General features: G+C 49.7%; 1 protein-coding gene across 1 annotated transcript in view; it reads left to right on the forward strand.

The window, feature by feature from the left end:
* Positions 1-9,593, forward strand: part of CCDC60 (coiled-coil domain containing 60) — a 123,774-nt gene extending 114,181 nt beyond the window's left edge. Inside the window, exons 10-15 of the mRNA XM_039911198.1 lie at positions 612-701; positions 4,592-4,675; positions 5,389-5,511; positions 6,761-6,913; positions 9,150-9,366; positions 9,513-9,593. Of these exons, the coding sequence (XP_039767132.1) occupies positions 612-701; positions 4,592-4,675; positions 5,389-5,511; positions 6,761-6,913; positions 9,150-9,366; positions 9,513-9,593 (748 nt within the window). The remainder of the gene's footprint in view (positions 1-611; positions 702-4,591; positions 4,676-5,388; positions 5,512-6,760; positions 6,914-9,149; positions 9,367-9,512) is intronic.
* The last annotated feature ends 12,663 nt before the right edge of the window (positions 9,594-22,256 follow it).

Here is a 22,256-nt window from a genome sequence, read left to right on the forward strand (position 1 = left end):
TTAATGATGTGTATATATCTATAATTCTATTTATTTATATTGATGCTGTTGGTGCCTGTCTACTTGTTTTGTTTTGTTGTCTGTCTCCCCCCTTTTAGACTGTGACCCTATTGTTGGGTAGGGATTGTCTCTATCTGTTGCCAAATTGGGCTTCCCAAGCGCTTAGTACAGGGCTCTGCACACAGTAAGTGCTCAATAAATATGTTTGTTTACTAATGAATGAATGCTTGATGCATAGCAAGCACTAAGATACCAATATTATTATTATTATTATTATTATTAAAAAGACCTCTGGTGGGGTTGACCTCTTCTGGATGGAATTAAGAACTCTCTTGTATTAGAGAAGCAGCGTGTCTCAGTGGAAAGAGCACGGGCTTGGGAGTCAGAGGTCATGGGTTCGAACCCCGGCTCCGTCGCTTGTCAGCTGTGTGACTGTGGGCATGTCACTTAACTTCTCTGTGCCTCAGTACCTCATCTGTAAAATGGGGATCAAGACTGTGAGCCTCACGTGGGACAATCTAATGACCCTGTATCTACCCCAGCGCTTAGAACAGTGCTCTGCACATAGTAAGCGCTTATCAGATACCAACATTATTATTATTATTTTGCAGCTCATCACCAATGACCAAGGAGACCTCTCAAACGGTCTCTCCCGACCTCACAGAAGCAGAGAGCAGGCCGATCCCCCATCGGAGAGCCAGGTATTCATTCAATTCAATAATATTTATTGAGCGCTTACTATGTGCAGAGCACTGTACTAAGCGCTTGGAATGAACAAGTCGGCAACAGATAGAGACGGTCCCTGCGTTTGACGGGCTTACGGTCTAATCGACGGGCAGGTAGGGGGGACGGGGCTCCCAGAACTTCATGGGGGGAATTAAGTCAGCAAAGGTTGCTGTGGGCCATGACTTTTTGTGCCCCTGGCTCCGCTAGGGGCTAAAGCTATTTATTGAGCGCTTACTGTGTGCAGAGCGCTGAACTACGTGCTTGGGAGAGTACCCTCTAACAATAAACGGACACATTCTCGCTACGGGAGATCAAGTTTGAAACCCGGAAGAAATAGGGAGAGCTTCCCCTACCGACTAGCCTCACCAAAGAACAGCGGGAGTTGGTGGAAGGCACAAGGGCCTGGGAGTCAGGAGACCGGGGTTCAATTATTCATTCATTTAATCATATTTACTGAACGCTTACTGTGTGTAGAGCACTGTACTAAGTGCTTGGGAAAGAACAATACAACAGTAAACGGACACATTCCCTATCCACAATGAGCTGACATTCCAGCGGTGGGGCCAGACAGACATCAATATAAATAAATAAATGTCAGATAGGGACATGAGTGGTGTGGGGCTGGGAGTGGGGAAAAGCAAAAGGAGCAAGCCAGGGTGATGCAGAAGGGAGCGGAAGATGAGGGAAAGTGGAGTTTAGTCAGGGAAGGCCTCTTGGAGGAGATTCAATAAGGCTTTGAAGGAGGAGAGAAGAATTGTCTGTGGGATTTGAGGAAGGAGGGCGTTCCAGGCCGGACGTAGGACGTGGGCCAGGGGTCGGTGGCGGGACGGGCGAGATGGAGGCTCAGTGAGAAGATTAGCGGCGGCAGAAGAGCCGAGCGTGCGGGCTGCAGTGGAGAAGGAGAGGAGGGAGGTGAGGTAGGAGGGGGCAAGGTGGTGGAGTGTTTAAAGCCAGTGGTGAGGAGTTTTTCTTTGATGCAGAGGTGGATGGGCAACACCTGGGGTTTTTTGAGAAGCGGGGCTGACATGTGCTGAACGTTTTTGTAGAAAAATGATCCGGACTGCGGAGTGAAGGAGGGACGGGAGTGCGGCGAGACAGGGAGAGACCTGGGTTCTAATCCCCACCCTGCTACTTCCCTGAGAACTGACCATGGGCCAGGTCACTTCACTGGGCCTCATTGTCCTGCTCTGTAAAATGGGGATAATTCAGTCAATCAATCCATCAACTGTATTTATTGAGCACTTACTGTATGCAGAGCACTGTACTATGTGCTTGGGAGAGTACAGTGCAACCGAGTTGATATAAACAAGGAGCTAGTGTGGTCTAATGGATAGAGCATGGGCCTGAGAGTCAGAAGGACCTGGGTTCTAATTCTAGCTCCATCATTCATCTGCTGGGTGATCTTGGGCAAGTCACATAATGTCTCTGTGCCTAGTTACCCTCAACTGTAAAATGGGGATTGATAGTGGGCCCCGTGTGGGACATGGACAGTGTCCAATCTAATTAGCTTCTATCTATCCCGGTACTTAATTTAATTGCTGGCACAGAGTAAGCACTTAGCAAATACAATTTTAAAAAAAGGAGCTTACAATCTAGAGGGGAAGACAGACATTAAAATAAGATACCTGTTCTCCCTCCATTCATTCATTCATTCAATCATACTTATTGAGTGTTTAGTGTGTGCAAAGCACTGTACTAAGCACTTGGGAGAGTACGGTGCAAGAATAAATGATTTCCCTGCCCACCGAGCTTCAAAAGCTGCCCTCGAGGAGCCTTCCGGCACTTTCCCCTCAGAAACAAAGTTGAGCCGAAATCCACTCGGAGCTCACTTGGGACGTAGATGTATTGAGCGCTTAGAACAGTGCTCAGTGCCTAGAACAGTGCTTGGCACATAGTAAGCACTTAACAAATACTATAATTATTATTATTATCATTATTAAAGTGCTCCATGTGTTTCCTGGACTCATTCTCTAACGGGGAGTCTTAATGCCTGGCAGAGTCACGACTAGCCAAAGAGAAGTTATAGGCCTGCAAGAGAGAGTGTCAACGCTTGGAGGGGATGGAACGGTGAAGTGGAAAGAGCCCGGGCTTGGGAGTCAGAGGTCATGGGTTCTAATCCTGGTTCCACCATTTGTCAGCTGTGTGACTTTGGACAACTCACTTTACTTCTCTGGGCCTCAGTTACCTCATCTGTAAAATGGGGATTAAGACCGGGATCCCCCCATGGGACAGGGACCATGTTCTACCCAATTTGCATGTATCCACCCTAGCACTTAGTACAGTGACTGGAACATAGTAAGCGCTCAATAAATACTATTGAATGAATGAATGAAAGTGCTTAACAAATATCGTAATTATTAAAAGAATCTATTAAGTACTTACTCTGAGCACAGCATTATACTAACCCCTGGAAAAAGAATATAGGAGGGAATTCTGTGCCTTAATTACCTCATCTGTAAAAATGAGGCTTAATCAATCAATTGTATTTATTTATAACAATAATAATAATAATGGTATTTGTTAAGTGCTTACTCTGTGCCAAGCACCATTCTAAGCACTGGAGTAGAAACAGGGAGATCACGTTGTCCCACGTGGAGCTCACGGTCTTAATCCCCATTTTACACATGAGGGAACTGAGGCCCAGAGAAATTAAATGTCTTGCCCAAAGTCACATATCTGACAAGCGGCAGAGCCGGGATTAGAACCCACGACCTCTGACTCCCAACCCCGGGCTCTTTCCACTATGCCACGTTGCTTCTCTAGCCCTGGAGGATTTCAGTGACTAATCAAAATAATAATAATAGCAATTATGGTATTAAGTGCTTACTATGTGCCAGGCACTGTACTAAGCACTGGGGTGAATACAAGCAAATTGGGTTGGACACAGTCCCTGTCCCACGTGGGGCTCACAGTCTCAATCCCCATTTAACAGATGAGGGATCTGAGGCACAGAGAAGTCAAGTGGCCTGTTCAAGGTCACACGACAGACAAGCGGTGGAGGCGGAATTAGAACCCATGACCTGGAGCGCTTGCTGTACGCTGAGGGAGGGGAGAATAACGCGTGGCTCAGTGGAAAGAGCCCGGGCTTGGGAGTCCGAGGTCATGGGTTCAAATCCCCGCTCTGCCACTTGTCAGCTGTGTGACTGTGGGCGAGTCACTTTACTTCCCTGTGCCTCAGTTCCCTCATCTGTAAAATGGGGATTAACTGTGAGCCTCACGTGGGACAACCTGATGACCCTGTATCTACCCCAGCGCTTAGAACAGTGCTCTGTACATAGTAAGCGCTTAACAAATACCAACATTATTATTATTATAATAACGGGTGCAAATCCAAGTGCAAAGGCGACACAGAAGGGAGTAGGGAAGGCCGCATTCCAGAAGAGAGGAAGGAGTTTGGCATCGTCCCTCCTCCCTCCCGGCCTGCCGCTCCTCTTTTCCCGCCATCAAGGCCGCTTGACTCACGAGGATGAGGGTGTGAGACCCAAATCCCGGCCTGCCCGGGACGTTGGTGCCGTCAAAGAGGGAGTGTACCAGACGCACGATGGTGAGCGAGTTGGTGCCGGGGGGCCAGGAAGAGCGATCCCGCCTGACACGGGTCCTTTATCTTCCCCGATTAAGCCCTCTTTTTCCCCGGCTCCCTCTCCCTTCTCCCTGTAGACTGCAAGCTCGTTGCGGGCGGGGAATGTGTCCGTTATATTGCCCAGTTGTACTCTCCCAAGGGCTTAGTACAGTGCTCTGCACACAATAAGCGCTCAATAAAGATGTTTGGATGGATGGATGGATGGATGGATGGATGGATGGATGGATGGATGGATGGATGGATTGATGAATTCTTTTATATTACCTTGATCTTATCTTGTTTTAGCGCATTGCAGAGGAGTCGGAGAATGAGTGAGGCGAACAGTCCCACCTCAGAGCGTCGCTCGTTACCGTTGCCGAAACGTGGAAGGTAATGAAGTCACACATTCCCTTTCCACAGCCAGTCGGTCGGGCGATAGTACTTACTGAGCGCTTACTGGGTGTAGAGCACTGTACTGAGCGCTGGAGAGAATACAGTAGAACAATACAACAGACCCATTCCCCACAGGAAGCTTACGCTCTAGTAGTGGAGACAGACATAAAATGATTTACAACTCTTTCAGAGTTAAGAAACGTCATGGTGTTGTGCAAAGAACACGGGCCTGGGAGTCAGAAGGACCTGAGTTCTAATGCCGGCTCCGCCACTCTTCTGCCGTGCGAATGTGGGCAAGTCACTTCACTTCTCTGGGACTCAGTTACCTCATTTGTAAAATGGGGATTGAGACTTGTGAACCCCATGTGGGACAGGGCTGTGTCCAGTGGTTTTTTTTGAAAATTATATCTTTTAAGCACTTACTATGTGCCAGGCACTAAGTGCTGGGATACAAACAAGCCAATCAGGTTGGACACACTGACATGACTTGTCCAAGATCACACAACAGACAAGTGGCGGAGCCCGGAATTAGAACCCAGGTCCTTCTGACTCCCAGGCCCGGGTTCTGCCCATTAGGCCACGCTGCTTCTCACTTACACTTAGTACAGTGGTAACAAATACCACAGTTCTTATTAGATAATTCTCCCAGAGTACAACAACTACTCAGGTGTGTGTGTGTGTGTGGTGTTTGTGTGTTTTCCTGCCACCAGCCCTTTTCCCATCGCTGTTTTGGACCACAAAGAGACCTTGTGTGCCGACCTGAGAGCTGAGTTCCAGGGGGTGGCCGAGGAGGCAGCTGTTTCTCTGAAAGATGACCTGGAATTCCTGGCCAAGTAAGAAGCCCCTCACCTCCTCCTCTTCCCCGTCCCCGCTAGACGATCCCTCTCTCCGCTCCACATCTGGGCTCTCTGACCTAGGATTTGACCTAGGGCCCGGAGTCAGACGACCCGGGTTCTAATCCTGCTTCTGCCACTTGTCAGCTGCGTGGGCAAGTGACTTCGCTTCTCCATGCCTCGGTTCCCTCATCTGCAAAATGGGGACTCGGTACTTGTTCTCCCTCCTACTTAGATTGAGAGCCCCCCGTGGGACCTGATTTAAGTTATATCTGCCCCAGCGCTTAGTACAGTGCCTGGCACATAGTAAGCGCTTAACAAACACCACAATTATTATTATTATAATCTAGCCAAGGAGATAGACACTAAAATAAATTGCAGTTAGGAAGAAGCAACAGAAGCACCACATGTTCGTAAGCGCTGTTTGGAGGGAGGGAAGTATCAACGTTCGATCTGTCGATCGTATTTAATAATGTTGGTATTTGTTAAGCGTTTACTATGTGCAGAGCACTGTTCTAAGCGCTGGGGTAGATAAAGGGTCATCAGGTTGTCCCACGTGAGGCTCACGGTCTTCGTCCCCATTTTCCAGATGAGGGAACTGAGGCACAGAGAAGTGAAGTGATTTGCCCACGGTCACACAGCTGACAAGCGCTGTGTGCAGAGTAACGTACTCAGCGCTTAGGAGAGTACAGGAGACAAGTATAACAGTCACATTCCCTGCCTACAATGAACCTACAGCCTCGACTACCAAAATCCCAAGAGGGCGGGATACTTACGGCGTTGGGAAAGGACTGCAGTGGCAGTTTAGTGGGTGGGAGGGTGGGGATAGTCATTCATTCATTCAGTGGTATTTATTGAGCACTTACTATGTGCAGAGCACTGGACTAAGCGCTTGGAATGGACAATTCGGCAACAGATAGAGACAATCCCTGCCCATTGACGGTCATCGTATTCATTGAGCCCTGACCGTGTGGAGAAGACTGGGCTAAGCTCTGGGGAGAGTGCAATAGAACGATAAACTGACACGGTCCCGGGGAGATTAGAGATCATTCAGGGAAGGCCTCCTGGAGGAGATGGGCTTTCGGAAAAGTGTTGAAGATGGGGAGGGTCTGTTGGAGGTGAATTGGGAGGGAATTCCGGGCCGGAGGGCTTGAGAAAGAGGTCGGCGGGGGGAAAATGTTCATGAAATACCAAGAGGAGGATGCCGGCCTCCTGGCCGTTCTCTCTCATCTCATCACCGGTGTCCCAGGCGGCGGGAAGAGAAAGGGTCCCTGAAACTCCGGGCTTTGAGCGTCACTTCCGGCTTTGATAAAGACATGGAGAAGATGAGAAACTCCATCCACGTGCCAAGAAACTCCATCCAAAGGCCCCGGGCCCCCAAGGAGGACGAAAAAGATCACTGGTGAGAGAGAGACACCTCCCCTCTTTTCTTCTCCCAACCCGACCAGCCCCTTTGGTGTCTTGCTGAGGAAATAATAGGAATAGTGATGGTCTTTGTAGAGAAGCAGCGTGGCTCAGTGGAAAGAGCCCGGGCTGGGGAGGCAGAGGTCATGGGTTCGAATCCCGACCCTGCCACTTGTCAGCTGTGGGACTGTGGGCAAGTCACTTCACTTCTCTGGGCCTCAGTGACCTCCTCTGTAAAATGGGGATCAAGACTGTGAACCCCAAGTGGGACAACCTCATTACCCTGTATTTACCCCAGCGCTTAGAACAGTGCTCTGCACACAGTAAGTGCTTAACAAATACCAACATCAACATCATCATCAAGACTGTGAGCCTCATGTGGGACAACCTGATGACCCTGTATCTCCCCCAGCGCTTAGAACAGTGCTCTGCACACAGTAAGCGCTTAACAAATACCAACATTATTATTATTATTATTAAGTGCTTACTATGTGCCAGGCACTGTACTAAGTGTTGGGGTGGATACGGAAGCAGCATGCCTTAGTGGAAAGAACACAGGCTTGGGAGTCAGAGGTCGTGGGTTCTAATCCCGGTTCCACCACTCATCAGCTCTGTGTCTTTGGGCAAGTCACTAACTTCTCTGTGCCTCAGTTAGCTCATCTGTAAAATAGGGATTAAGACTGTGAGCCCTATGTGGGATGACCTGATTACCTTGTATCTATCCCAGAGCTTAGAACAATGCTGGGCACATAGAGCTTAAAAAATACCATCAATATTCAATAGTATTTATTGAGCGCTTACTATGTGCAGAGCACTGTACTAAGCGCTTGGAATGAACAAGTCGGCAACAGATAAGTCGGCAACAGATAATTATAGAGAAGCAGCGTGGCTCAGTGGAAAGAGCGCAGGCTTGGGAGTCAGAGGTCATGAGTTCTAATCCCAGCTCCGCTGCTTGTCAGCTGTGTGACCTTGAACAAGTCACTTAACTTCTCTGTGCCTCAGTTACCTCATCTGTAAAATGGGGATGAAGACTGTGAGTCCTAAGTGGGACAACCTGATTACCTTGTATCTACCCCAGCGCTTAGAACCGTGCTCGGCACACAGTAAGCGCTTAACAAATACCAACATTATTATTATTATCATTATTCTCTGTGCCTCAGTGACCTCATCTGTAAAATGGGGGTGAAGATTGTGGGCCCCACGTGGGACAACCTGATTACCTTGTTTCCCCCCCATTGCTTAGAACAGTGCTTGGCACATAGTAAGCGCTTAACAAATACCATCATTAAGTAAATCAGGCTGGACACAGTCCCTGTACCATGTGGGGCTCACAGTCTCAATTCCCACTTAGGGAACTGAGGCCCAGAGAAGTGAAGGGACTTGCCCAGGGTCACAGAGCAGACAAGTGGAGGAGCCAGGTTTAGAACCCATGGCCTTCTGTCTCCCAGGCCCGGGCTCTATCCATTAGGCCACACTGCTTCTCAGGCAACGCAACAGGGGCCCCCTCGATAGTAGACTTGCTGCCTGAGTAGCCCCAATAGCTTATTCTTTTGTATAATAGTAGCATTTGTTAAGCGCTTACTATGTATCAAGCCCCGTACTGAACACGGGGTAGATCTAAGTTGATTAGGTCAGACGTGGTCCCTGTCCCACATGGCTCCACAGTCTAAAGGAGAGGGAGAGCAGGTATTTAATCCCCACTTTACCGATGAGGAAGCTGAGGCACAGTGAAATGTTCAGAAAAATCACAGCTTCCATTATCGGGACATTAATAGCACGGTTGTTCCCCGACCTCTCTCAAATTACTTTTGTCATTTTTGCCCTTGCAACAATCTCGCAAGGTGGGAAGAAAGGCAATTATTATTATTATTATTCCCATTTTGCAGATGAGAAAACTGAGGTCCCCGTGTAAGGGTGCAGTGGCAGATAAGGTGCCCGATAGTCATTTCACGGGCCCGGCTTGGAAGAGGTCGTATCTTAATGGCCCTCACGTTAGGCGACTCCTTCCACCGGCCAACCCCCCTCCCCTCCTCAGCCCGTCAGGCATCTTTAATGCCGGTCTCCTCTTCGGGAACAGACCGCAGTTTCCCCGAAAACACCCCGAGACCAGTCCGGCCCCCTTCTCTCCCCACATCTGGAGCAAGAGGGAAACAAGCCAATGGATCCGAAGGGTTGTTGGGGAAACATTCTGACCCAAGCCTCGCCCACGTCTCTTCTGCCGCCCGGAACTGCAGGTATTTCAGTCTGTTGGCCAAACTTCCGGCTGATTTGAAGAGCTACCACCGGGCCCGGAGAATCCTACGGAAACTGGAAAGGTTTGGGACGGACCCAGAGCTGAGGATCCGCCCCGGCGTCTTCCTGAAGACGCTGGAGGAGCTCCGGACGTGGGAGCTGTGCTCTCCGGACGTGGCTGCGGCTGTGGAGGTCGGACCCCTTCCTTCCCCATCCCCGGCACCCACTCTGGGCCTCGGCTGGTGGCAGAGCTCTTTTGGGGGAGGGTGGGCGTGGGCAGGGGGGTGGGGGGATCCTGTCTAGATTCCAGGGAAACCTAGGAATCCACATCTGGTCCTCAGGGGGGTTAAAATCACTTCTGGAAGGGGGCCCGCCAGCCCCAGGTGCCGCCCACTGGTGAGGAGACCAGGTCTCCATGGCCGATCGCCGGGGAGGATTGTGGATAGAGGGGGAGGAGAAGCCTGCCGAGAGCCCCGTGGGGAAATCCCGGAATCCACATCCGATCCTGAGCGGGTTAGAGTCACTTCCAGAAATGGGCTCACCGCGTCCAGGCACTGCCCACTGGGGAGGAGACCAGGTCTCCATGGTCGATCGCCGAGGACGATTGTGGGTGGAGGGGGACGAGGAGAGGGGGAGTGAGGCACGTCCCATCCTTTGCTCCCCGGGCCAGAAGGGGAAGCCAGTCAGTCAATCCTATTTGCTGAACGCTTCCCGTGTGCAGAGCACTGTACTAAGCTCTTGGGAGAGTACAATAGAACAATGTAAGAGACACATTCCCCACCCGCAACGAGCTTCCAGTCTAGAGGGGGAGACGGCCATTGAGCTAACACCGCCTCCTTCCTGGACCTCAACGTGGGACAGGGACTGTATCCAACCCGATTCCCTTGTATCCACCACGGCGCTTAGTACAGGGCCCAGTACATAGTAAGCACTTAACGAATACCATAGTTATTATTATTATTATCGTCCTCCCAGTTCGTGCGGGAACACATCGTGCGGATGCCCGAGGCCGACTACGCCACGTGGCTCCGGACGCTGGGCCTCCGCCCCATCCAGCCTCACAGCGCGCCACCCTGCAGGTGAAGGGGAACGAGTCACCGTCGCCGCCGTCCCCCCTCCCAGCCCGGGCCGGTGGGAGGGGGGGATTCGGGCCGGGGGCTCTCCTCCCCCCAGGAAACCCTGGGAGCCCCAGAAGGGACTGAACAATAGGCCTCGGTGGTCGGGAAGGGCCGGAAGGCCTGGTGGTTGGCCCCAAACGTCCACTAACTGCTCTTCTCAAGTTCGGGGCCTGGACTGCATTGAGCTGGTGACCGCCTGCTCTCTCCCTTTCTCCTCCACACTCCCCCCATGCCACTCTCCTGCCTCTTGCCCAGTTTCCACACTGCACAGACTCTCCACGATAAAGGCGTCTGCGAGCGGAGAGACTTGCTGCCTGAAAAACTGTGTGGCGAATTGGGTAGAGCACGGGCCTGGGAGGCAGAAGGCCATGGGTTCCAATCCCGGCTCTGAAGGACCTCGGGCAAGTCACTGGACTTCTCTGGGCCTCCGTTGCCTCACCTGGAAAATGGGGATTGAGACCGTGAGCTCTACGTGGGACAGGGACCCGATTTGCTTGTAGCCACCTCAGTGCTTAGTACAGTGCCTGGCACATAGTAAGCCCTTAACAAACCCACTGGTATTATTATTATTATTCCTTCCTCAGGCTTCCCAGCTTCCCAGAAGCAGCTGGAGGCCCTCCCCCACAGGACACCCCCAGCAGTTCCAGAAGGAACGTCTGAAGGGACCCAACGGGACCCCGGCTGCAACCTCAAGCCGCCTTCTCTTTCCCAGCTGGGCCCTCCGGGCCTGAGGCAGGAAACGATCAATCCATCAATCGGTGGAATTTATTGAGCGCTTACTATGTACTTAGAGCACTGTTCTAAGCGCTTGGGAAAGAACACTGTGGCAGAATTAGCAGACGCGTTCCTTGCCCGTAAATAAGCTTACAGTCTAGAGGAAACAGAGACGTCCACGCAGCCCGTCGTGGCGATTACCTCGCCAGGCATAGCCTGGGCTACACGCCGGCTCCTTCCTCGTTCACTCCCCTCGCTCAGAATCGGGGAACCAAGTGGGAGGGGATTTGGGGGGTCTCTGGACAGGCCGGGGTCCTGCCTTCTTGCTTAAAAAGGGAGGGGCAGTGTCTGTCACATCCAAGACTGGGGGAAGTCGTCTCCACTCCTCCTCTCTCTGCTCTCTGAGGAAACGTGAAACCTGGGGAAGTAGAGGAGTGTTTTCAAGCCAGTTAGGAAACCATTCAGACCCTCCATGGGACCCTCGACTAAAAATCAGGAAGCAGAGTGACTTAATGGATAGAGCAGAGGCCTGGGAGCCAGAGGACCTGGGTTTCAATTCTGACTCCCCCATGTTCATTCATTCATTCAGTCGTATTTATTGAGCACTTACTGTGTGCAGAGCACTGGACTAAGCACTTGGAAAGCACAGTTTGGCAACAGATAGAGACAACAACGGACTCGTGGTCTAGAAGGGGGAGACAGACAGCAAAACAAAACAAGTAGACAGGCATCAATACCATCAAATAGATAAATAGAATTATAGATATAGACATCATTAATAAAATAGAGTAATAAATATGTACAAATATATACAAGTGCTGGGAGGGGGGGAATGGGGTGGAGCAGAGGGAGGGAGTCGGGGCGATGGGGAGGGGAAGAGGAGCAGAGGAAAAGGGTGGGGCCTCAGTCTGGGAAGGTCACGTGTCTGTTGTATGACCTTGAGCAAGTCACATCACTTCTCTAGGCCTCAGTTTCCTCATCTGTCACATGGGGACAGGGACCTGGTTAACTTGTATTTAACCCAGGACTTAGTATAGTGCCTGGCTCACTGTAAGCACTTGACAAATACCATTAAAAAAAACACCTTCAGGCAAGAACAAATTTGGTCTTAAAAGCTGCCCATCAAGACTCTCCACTTTCTTCTGATGAACTTTATCTAAGCCATGACTGATGGTGCTGCTTATCATTATTAATAATAATAGTATTTTTAAGCACTTACTATGTGTCCCTCTAGATTGTAAGCTCACTGGAGGCAGGGAACGTGTCTACCGCCTCTGTTGTATTGTACTCTCCCAAGCGCTAGGTACAGTGCTGTGCACACGGTGAATGCTCAGTAAATGCCACTGATTGACTGATTTCCAAGCTCTGTACTAAATAATAATACTATTTGTTAAGCACTTTCTATATGCCAGGCTCTGTATTAAGTGCTGGAGTGGATATGAGCAAATCGGGTTGGAGACGATCCTGTGTCCCACCTACGGCTCCCAGTCTCCATCACCATTTCATAGATGAGGAAACTAAGGTTAAGTGACTTGTCCAAGGTCACACAGGAGACAAGTGGTGATCCGGGATTAGAACTCATGATCTTCTGACTCCCAGACCCAAGCTCTATCCACTCCTCCATTCTGCTTCTTTAAACACAGGATAATCAGATCAGGCCCATATGGAACTCCCAGAAAGAGTCTTATCTTGTCTTATGCTGTCGAATCGTCTTCGACCCATAGCGACGCCACGGACGCATCTCGCCCAGAACGCCCCACCTCCATCTGCAATCGTTCCGGTAGTGGATCCAGAGAGTTTTCTTCGTAAAAATCTGGAAGCTGATTCCCGCTGCTTTCTTTGGTGCAGTAAACTTGAATCGTCACCCTCAAATCTCTCCCCTGCCTCTGCTGCCCAGCACGGGTGAGTTTTGAGTTGTAGCAGACGGCCTTCCACTCGCTAGCTACGACCCAAGCTAGGAATAGGAATGGAATCTTCTTGACTCTCCCTCCCTTAGTCGAGACTGGAAGAGGACTGGAAACTCTCCAGGTGCCATCCTGAGAGGGGCCCCTGAGAGAGAACGGATATTAAATCCTCATATTGTACAGAAGAGGAGACTGAGGCACAGAGAAGTGACTTACCAAAGATCAAGCACCGGGCAAGTGGCAGAGTGGGAATTAGAATCCAATTCTCCTGATTCCCAGGCCTGGGCTCTTTCTACTAAGCCACGCCGTTTCTCACAAAACCGGTGGAGCAGGGAGCGTCAGACAGCCAAGCAGTTTGCTCACCAAAACACCCCATCCAGACGGGTCTTACAGAAAAATCATTTTTCTGTCGTCGAGTGATCTTCTGGGCTTCCTTGGCATGCAGAGCGGAACTGGGAATTTTGTCCGGTCCTATCCTGCTCTGCCATCTTCTGCTCACTGTTACCATTACACCCACTTCCGCCCTCCTTCATTTATTCCTTCATTCAATCGTATTTATTGAGCGCTTACCGTGTGCAGAATACTATACCAAGCGCTGGGGAGAGGACACTAGAACAATTCCCTGCCCACAACGAGAAGCAGCATGGCTTAGTGGAGATAGCACGGGCTTGAGGGGTCAGAGGACCTGGGTTCTAATCCCAACTCTCCCAAAGGCCAGCTGAGTGACCTTAGGCAAGTCGCTACACTTCTCTGTGCCTCAGTCACCTCTTCTGTAAAATGGGGATTAAGACGGTAAGCCCCATGTGGAACAACCTGATTACCTTTTATCTACCCCAGCGCTTAGAATAGTGTTTGGCACATAGTGCTTAACAAATACCAGAATTATTATTATTATTACAGGGGAGCAAGTCAGGGTGACGCAGAACGGAGTGGGCGAAGAGGAAAGGAGGGCTTAGTCGGGGGAAGGCAAACATCTTTTTGGAGCACTTACTGTTTGCGGACGGTAAACCCAGGTCTCTCGTCTTCCAATGCTGTGCTCTTTCCATTAAGCCACCTTCAGTCAGAATGGCAGAGGGGGAAGAGGACAGAATGGAGCAGAGGGAGATCAATCAGCTAATCAATCAATGGTATTTATTAAGCACTTACTATGTGCAAAGCACTGTTCTAAGCGCTTGGGAGAGTACAGTACAACTGAATTAGCAGAAGCATTCCCTGGCCCTGGTGAGCTTACAGTCTAGACATGAGCGTCTTGGCTCGACTTCTTCTAATGGGGTCATTTGGTCTCCTGAGCTCTGAGGCGGGAACCCAATTCAAGGAAAGAGCGCTCAATAATAATAATGATTGTGGGATTTGTTCAGCGCTTACTCTGTGCCAAACACTCTGCTAAGGACTGGGGTAATAACGATAATAATAATGTTGGTATTTGTTAAGTGCTTAATATGTTCTAAGCCCTGGGGTAGATACAAGGTAATCAGGTTGTCCCACGTGGGGCTCACCGTCTTAATCCCCATTTTACAGATCAGATCACTGAGGCACAGAGAAGTGACGTGACTTACCCAAGGTCACACAGCTGACAAGTGGCAGAGCCGGGATTCGAACCCATGACCTCTGACTCTTATGCCCGGACTCTTTCCACTAAGCCACACTGCTTCTCTGGGATAGATACAAGATTATCAGGTCCCACGTGGGGTTCACAGTCTAAGTAGGAGGGAGAACAGGGGTTGAATCCCCATTTTTGAAGATGAGGGAACTGAGGTCCAGGGAAGTGAAGTGACAAGTGACACACCCAGCAGACAAGTGGCAGAGCCGGGATTGATAGTAATAAAGTAGTAATAATAGTTTCAGTATTTGTAAAGCAGCGTGGCTCAGCTGGAAAGAGCCCGGGCTTGGGAGTCAGAGATCGTGGGTCCTAATCCCGGCTCCTCCACTTGTCAGCTGTGTGACTTTGGGCAAGTCAATTCTCTGTGCCTCAGTGACCTCATCTGTAAAATGGGGATTAAGACTGTGAGCCCCACATGGGACAACCTGATCACCTTGCATCCCCCCCCCCAGTTCTTAGAACAGTGCTTTGCACATAATAAGCACTTAACAAATACCATCACTATTATTATTATCATTACTTACTATGTGCCAGGCACTCTTCTGAGCACTGGGGTAGCCACAAATAATCAGGTTGGGACACAGTCATACGTGGGGCTCACAGTCTTCGTCCCCGTTTTCCAGTTGAGGGAACTGAGGCCCAGAGAAATGAAGTGACTTGCTCAAGGTCACACAGCAGATTAGAACCGACACCCTCTGACTCCCAGGCCTGGGTTTTGGCTACTAGGCCAGGCTGCTTCTCCAGGCTTAGTTAAGATGGCGACTACAGCGGTCTGGCTTGGAGACAGCATCCCCGAGGCCCGAGTGGACCCGTTGGGTGGAGGCGGAAGGGGCAGAGGGAGGCAGGGATAAAGGCCGAAGCCCATCTGGAGCTGTTTCGACCACTTCAACCCTTGGAAGCGGCACGGCGTGGTGAATCGAGCCTGGGCCTGGGAGTCGGAAGGTCACGGGTTGTACAAAGCCGACTGGTAGATTCCAAGCGCTTAGTATAGTGCTCTGCACATAGTAAGCACTCAATAAATAAATACTATTGAATAATCACTTTTGGATTTAATTATCTGATCTCACTATTATGGTTAACTCAAAGTTGGTTGTCATTTTTTTACTTTCAAAAATATCTTGAAATAGATACATTTTAGGGACAATTTCCACCTCCTGTTACTATCTGTTCTCTCCTCCCACAACTCCCCCAGGTCACACATTCTTTGTTTTTCCCCATCTCACTTTCTGACTGTGATCTAGACCGTGAGCCCATTGTTGGGTAGGGATTGTCTCTATCTGTTGCTGAATTGTACTTTCCAAGCGCTTCGTATAGTGCTCTGCACACAGTAAGCGCTAAATAAATACGATTGAATGAATGAATAATCAAGGCCTGCCGCTTGTCTTCTGGGTGACCTTGAGCAAGTCACTTCACTTCTCTGGGCCTCAGTGACCTCATCTGTAAAATGGGGATTGAGGCTGTGAGTCCTACATGGGACAGGGATCGGGTCCAGCCCGATTTGCTTGAATCTACCGCAGCACTTAGTACAGTGCCTGGCACATAGTAATCGCTTAACAAATATTATTATTATTAACCACTGCCCTCACTCCCCCTTGCACTCTCTTTGGTTCTCAGCTGAGGGAAGCAGTGTGGCCTAATGTCCTAGTGGGTAGAGCCCGGGCCTGGGAGTCAGAAGGATCTGGCTTCTAATCCCGGCTCTGCCACTTAATAATAATAATGTTGGTATTTGTTAAGCGCTTACTATGTGCAGCGCACTGTTCTAAGCGCTGGGGTAGACACAGGGGAATCAAGTTGTCCCACGTGGGGCTCACAGTCTTAATCCCCATTTTACAGTTGAGGGAACTGAGGCACCGAGAAGTTAAGTGACTTGCCCACAGTCACACAGCTGACAAGTGGCAGAGCTGGGATTCGAACTCATGACCTCTGACTCCAAAGCCCATGCTCTTTCCACTGAGCCATGCTGCTTCTCTTGCCCGCTCTGTGACTTGAGACGAGTCACTTCACTTCTCCATGCCTCAGTTCCCTCGTCTATAAAATGGGGATTAAGATTGTGAGCCCCATGTGGGGCAGGGACTGTGTCCAACCTGACGATCTTGTATCTACCCCAGCGCTGACAAGTACCATTTTCTTCCCCTTTAGACTGTAAGCTTGTCATGGAAAGGGCATGTGTCTGCTAATTCTGTTGTATCGTACTCTCCCAAGCACTTAGTACAGTGCTCTGCTCATAGTACTACTACTACTGCTAATAATAATGGTGTTTGTTAAGCACTTACTATGTTCCAGACACTATACTAAGCGCTGGGGTGGCTACAAGCAAATGGGGTTGGACACAGTCCCCATCCCACGTGAGGCTCGCAGTCTCAATCCCCATTTTACAGATGTGGTCACTGAGGCCCAGAGGAGTGAAGTGACTTGCCCAAGGTAACGTAGCAGACGGGGGGCAGTCAGACTTATAACCCATTCATTGGACAGGGATTGTCTCTATCTGTTGCCAAATTGTACATTCCACGTGTTTAGTACGGTGCTCTGCACAAAGTAAGCGCTCAGTAAATGATTCATTGTGTGCAGAACACTGTACTAAGCGCTTGAGAGAGTACCATATGACAACAAACAGGCACATTCCTGCCCTCAGTGAACTCAGAGTAAGCGCTCTCAACAAATATTTATTTATATTGATGCCCGTTTACTTGTTTTGATGTCTGTCTCCCTCCTTCTCGACTGTGAGCCCGTTGTGGGCAGGGATTGTCTCTCTTTGTTGCTGAATTGTACTTTCCAAGCGCTTAGTACAGTGCTCTGCACACAGTAAGCGCTCAAGAAATAGGATTGGATGAAAGAGTGAAAATACCATTGACTGATTAATGGATTGTCGTGTCAGACAGAGTTTTCCTCTTCACAGCCCTGGAGTCTGAGAGACCCTGACCCAGCCCGATGAGGGAGTGGGGAGAGGTGGAGAAACCGAGTCCACAGCTCCTGAGGAAAAGAGAAGAAAAAATCCAAGAAGCAGTGTGGTCTAGTGGAAAGAACACCTGCCAGGGAGTCAGAGAATGTGGGTTCTAATCCTGGCTCCAACGACTAGTCGCTTAAACTCTCTGTGACTCAGTCTCTTCATCAGCGAAATGGGGATTCGAGACTGTTCTCCCCTTAATGAATCATTTCTTGATTTTTATCGAGTGGTTCCTGGATACAGAGCACTATACCAAGCAGAGTTTCCCACCGAAAGGAACATTGCCTGGTGGGAAAAGTCCGGGCCTGGGAATCAGAAGACCTGGGTTTTAATCCCGGCTCCACCACTTGTCTGCTGTGTGACTTTGGGCAAGTCACTTCATTTCTCTGGGCCTCAGTGACCTCATCTGAAAAACGGAGATTAAGGCTGTGAGCCCGGTGTGGGACAGGGACTGTGTCCAACCCAATTATCTTATATCTACCCTAGCGCTTCGTACAGGGCCTAGCACGTAGTAAGCACTTAAATACCCTTTGAAAAGCGCTAACAGACATCATAACAAAAAAGGAAAGGAAATGTGTCTACAGGTGGAGACGGGCCTTAAAATAAATTAAAGGTAGGGGAAATAGTGGTGCCTAAGGATAGATGCGTAAACTCTGTGGGGCTGGGATGAGAATCAAAAAATACACAGCCAATCGAATTGGTGATTTCATTCATTCATTCAATCATATGTATTAAGCACTTACTGTGTGCAGAGCACTGTACTAAGCGCTTGGGCGATGTAGAGGGGAGGCTATGAGCCACCCCGGGAAGTATATTATGTCCAAACTGATTATCTGGTATCTATCCCAGTGCTTAGTACAGTACCTGGCATATAATAATATTAATAATAATTGTGGTATTTGTTAAGTGCTTACTGTGAGCCAGACACTGTACTAAGCACTGGGGTAGATCAAACAAATGAGGTTGGACACAGACCCACGTGGGGCTCACGGTCTCAATTCCCATTTTCCAGATGAGGGAACTGAGGCCCAGAGAAGTGAAGTTACATGCCCAAGGTCACACAGCAGACAAGTGAGAGAGCCAGGATTAGAACCCATGACCTTCTGACTCCCAGGCCCAGGCTCTATCCACTAGCCATGCTGCTTCTCAAGTAAGTGCTTAATAAATACCACAGTTGTCATCATTATTCTTATTCAGACGGAGCTGCGATGGGGCTAACTCAGTGTGCCTTGTGACCCCTTCAGCCGGGGAGGGACAAGTCGGGGAAGAAATGGGGGCTTCCCGCCGGTCAGAGGTTGGTCAGAGGTTGGTCAGAGGCAGCAGCAAGGGGAGAAACAGTGGTTTTGGGAATCTTGGATGGAGTACACAGAGGTGAGCTCATCTCTCCATCTCTCTCCTAATGGCCTCTTTGTGGTCAGAGAGCAATCCCCTTCATGGGTCCGGGCCAAGACAGCGTCTTCCTTCCTTCATCACGAGGCAGCCGTCCATGGGGACCATCCAAGATGGCAGAGGCAGGGGCAAGCTCCCAGACTCCACTTGATCTGCTTCCAGCGGAGAGGCCAGATCTGAGAGGATCATTACCCCGGGGGAGGGGTCCCAGGCACCTTCCCACCTCCATGCCTCCTCCCGCCCCGGAGCTCCCCACTCGGGATATCCACCCTATCCCCGGATCCTGGTCAGGCCCCCTTGGCTACTTAGACCAAATCCTTCCCCATCTCAGCATCCGGTAGAATTAGCCTGAGAAGTGGTGTAGTGGATAGACCCCGGGCCTGGGATTCAGAAGGACTTGGGTTCTAACTCGGCTCTACCACTTGACTGCCGTGTGACCTCGGACAAGTCATTTCACTTCTCTGTTCCTCAGTTACCTCATCTTTAGAACGGGGATTGAGATTTTGAGCCCCATATGGGACTGTGTCCACCCAAGCACTTAGTACAGCACCTGGAATATAGTAAATGCTTAACAAATACCATAATTATTATTATTATTTCTTGCTAACAGACGAGATGGGTTTCTGCCTCCTCTTTCTGGGCCGATTCCCTCCTTGCCTCCTCTTCCAGGCTTCCCCTGGTGATCCTTTAGCCTCTCCTGCCTGACCTGGGGAAAATCTTTGGGAGAACCCATGCTGTTTCCCCCTCAGCCAGGTTTCCTGCCATTCCTGACCTTAGATTCCTCCAGGACAGCTCGGGAAAACGGGGAGGGGATTCCTCACAATCACACACACACACTCACTCATTCAGCCCTATCGGCCCCATATTGAGACCCAAAGAAGATGAAGATGGAGTACAGGAGACAGATAAGAATAAGATACGACAGATAAGACAGGGTCAGTCAGTCAGTCGAATTTACTGAGTGCTTACTGTGTGTAGAGCACTATACTAAGCACTTGGGAGAGTAATAATAATATTGGTATTTGTTAAACGTTTAATATGTGCAGACCACTGTTCTAAGCGCTGGGGTAGACAAAGAGTAATCAGCTTGTCCCACGTGAGGCTCACAGTCTTAATCCCCATTTTAAAGATGAGGTAACTGAGGCACAGAGATGTTAAGTAACTGCCCACAGTCAGCTGACAAGTGGCAGAACTGGGATTCAAACCCATGATCTCTGACTTCCAAGCCCGTGCTCTTTCCACTGAGCCATGCTGTAACAATTTAACAGAGTTGGTTGACACATTCCCTGCCCACAACGAGCTTAGAGTCTAGAGGGGAGATGAGTGAAGAAGCCATATAAGGCTCCTGTAATTCCAAGCATCCACCAAGAAGGTGAGTTTCCCACTTGGCCTCCTCATCCCAAATCCAGGAACCAGAATCCTCCCAGCCTCAGGCCTCGGTCCCTCCGGAACCAATTTTTTTTTTTTAATGGTATTTGTTAAGCCTTTTCTAGGTGCCAGGAACTGCACTAAGCAGTGGGGTAGGTAAAAGCTACTCAGGTCAGACACGGTCCCTGTCCCACAAGAGGCCCAGAGTCTTAATCCCCATTTTCCAGATGAGGCAACTGAGGGCCAGAGAAGTAAAGTGGCTTGCCCAAGGTCACACAGCAGACAAGTGGCAGAGCTGGGAGAACTAGAACCCAGATCTTTCTGACTCCCGGGCCCCGGCTCTATCCACTAGGCCATGCTGCTTCTCTAGGTCATGCAGCTTCTTTGATTCTTCCTGACTCTTCCCTAGCATGGCAAAGGCATCATTTTCAAAAATCCAAAAACCCAATAACTCCCCGCTGCAGCAGTGTACCCTTCCCCCAGCCTGCCGAGAATATTCCATCTTTTTTTTTCTTCAGTGGTATTTGTTAAGCGCTTACTATGTGTCAAACACTGTTCTAAGCGCTGGAGTAGGTACATGTCAATCAGATCGGACACAGTTCCTGTCCCGCATGGGGCTCAGAGTCTAAGTAGGAGGAAGAACAGGTATTTAATCCCCACTTTACAGTTACTGAGGCACGGTACAGTGAAGTGACATACCCAAGGTCACACAACCAGCATTTGGCAGAACAGGGATTAGAACCCAGGTCCTCTGACTCCCACCCCCTTGCTCTTTCCACTAGGCCGTGCTGCTTCTTTTTCAGTCAATAGTTCTCACGCATCGCCCTTTTAAAGAATGATAAAAACTGTGGTGTTTGTGAAGCCCTGGCTCTATGCCAAGCGCTGTAATAAACGCTGGGGTAGATACCAGATAATCGGGTCGGACACAGTCCCTGTCTCACATGGGGCTCACAGTCTCAGCGGAAAGAGAACAATCACCTTCGCAGAAGGAGCCGCAGGCCGAAAACGATATTGGCCAGGCGTTTGTTGAGCGATGAATTGACGGGGATACGGCCCTGCAGGAGAATCTAATTGTCAGCAGACAAATGGATTTCCATGCCGATGATGGCAGAAGAGTTAGCGTAACAGACCGATTCCAGGAAGTTGTGATGAGAGGAAAAGAAAGGATTCATCCAGGCGGGGGGAAAGGAGAGGCGGGGGGAAAGGAGAGATGGGAGAGTCTCACAAGACAGTGAAGGAAACGTGGCTACTTCTCCTCTAATGAAAAAGCAGATTGAAGTTCCTCAAGGATGCCTGGCTTCAAGTGACATTTCCTTCCTCCCGGCTCAGACAAGCATCCGAGCCTCATTACGAGATAGCGTTTCCCCCCAGAGTGGGTGTTTTCGGAGGCGGTGCTGGCGATTAGGTTTAGAGTTTGCTCCGAAGTTACAACTTTCCCCCACATGAATCGGGGTGATAATTCAGCCCGTTTTTCCAGGCACTTAACTCGAATGCTAATGCTTTAGTGTTTGGCAGAGTGGAAGCAAGTACAATTAGGTCTAGAGAGCGATACTACGAGTATTTCAGCAGTTTATCACCTAATACATAACAAGCCAAATGTGAATTCAATAAGGTACAAAATCCAATTGAGCACTCTGAGGTGAGATAGAAGAAAAGTACATGGAGCTCCTCACGAGCTCAAGATACACTCCTGTATCCTGCCTAGGAATGCCCACCCTAGGACTGCCAATGGGAATTTTCCTCCCTCTTTTCTCTCCTGGAGGACATGAGTTTTAATCTGACTGAGAGGAGAAACCATGAATCTGGAGATTAGCCATATCTGGGCTCTGGTCCCATTCTGCCCACTGACCTCAGCCAGTCAATTGTATTTACTGAGTGCTTATTGTGTACAGAGTACTGTACTAAGCACTTGGGAGAGGACAATCTGACAGGAAGGGAAGGGAAGGGAAGGGAAGGGAAGGGAAGGGAAGGGAAGGGAAGGGAAGGGAAGGGAAGGGAAGGGAAGGGAAGGGAAGGGAAGGGAAGGGAAGGGAAGGGAAGGGAAGGGAAGGGAAGGGAAGGGAAGGGAAGGG

The sequence above is a fragment of the Ornithorhynchus anatinus genome, chromosome 2 (genome assembly GCF_004115215.2).
Source record: "Ornithorhynchus anatinus isolate Pmale09 chromosome 2, mOrnAna1.pri.v4, whole genome shotgun sequence".
NCBI lineage: Eukaryota > Metazoa > Chordata > Mammalia > Monotremata > Ornithorhynchidae > Ornithorhynchus > Ornithorhynchus anatinus.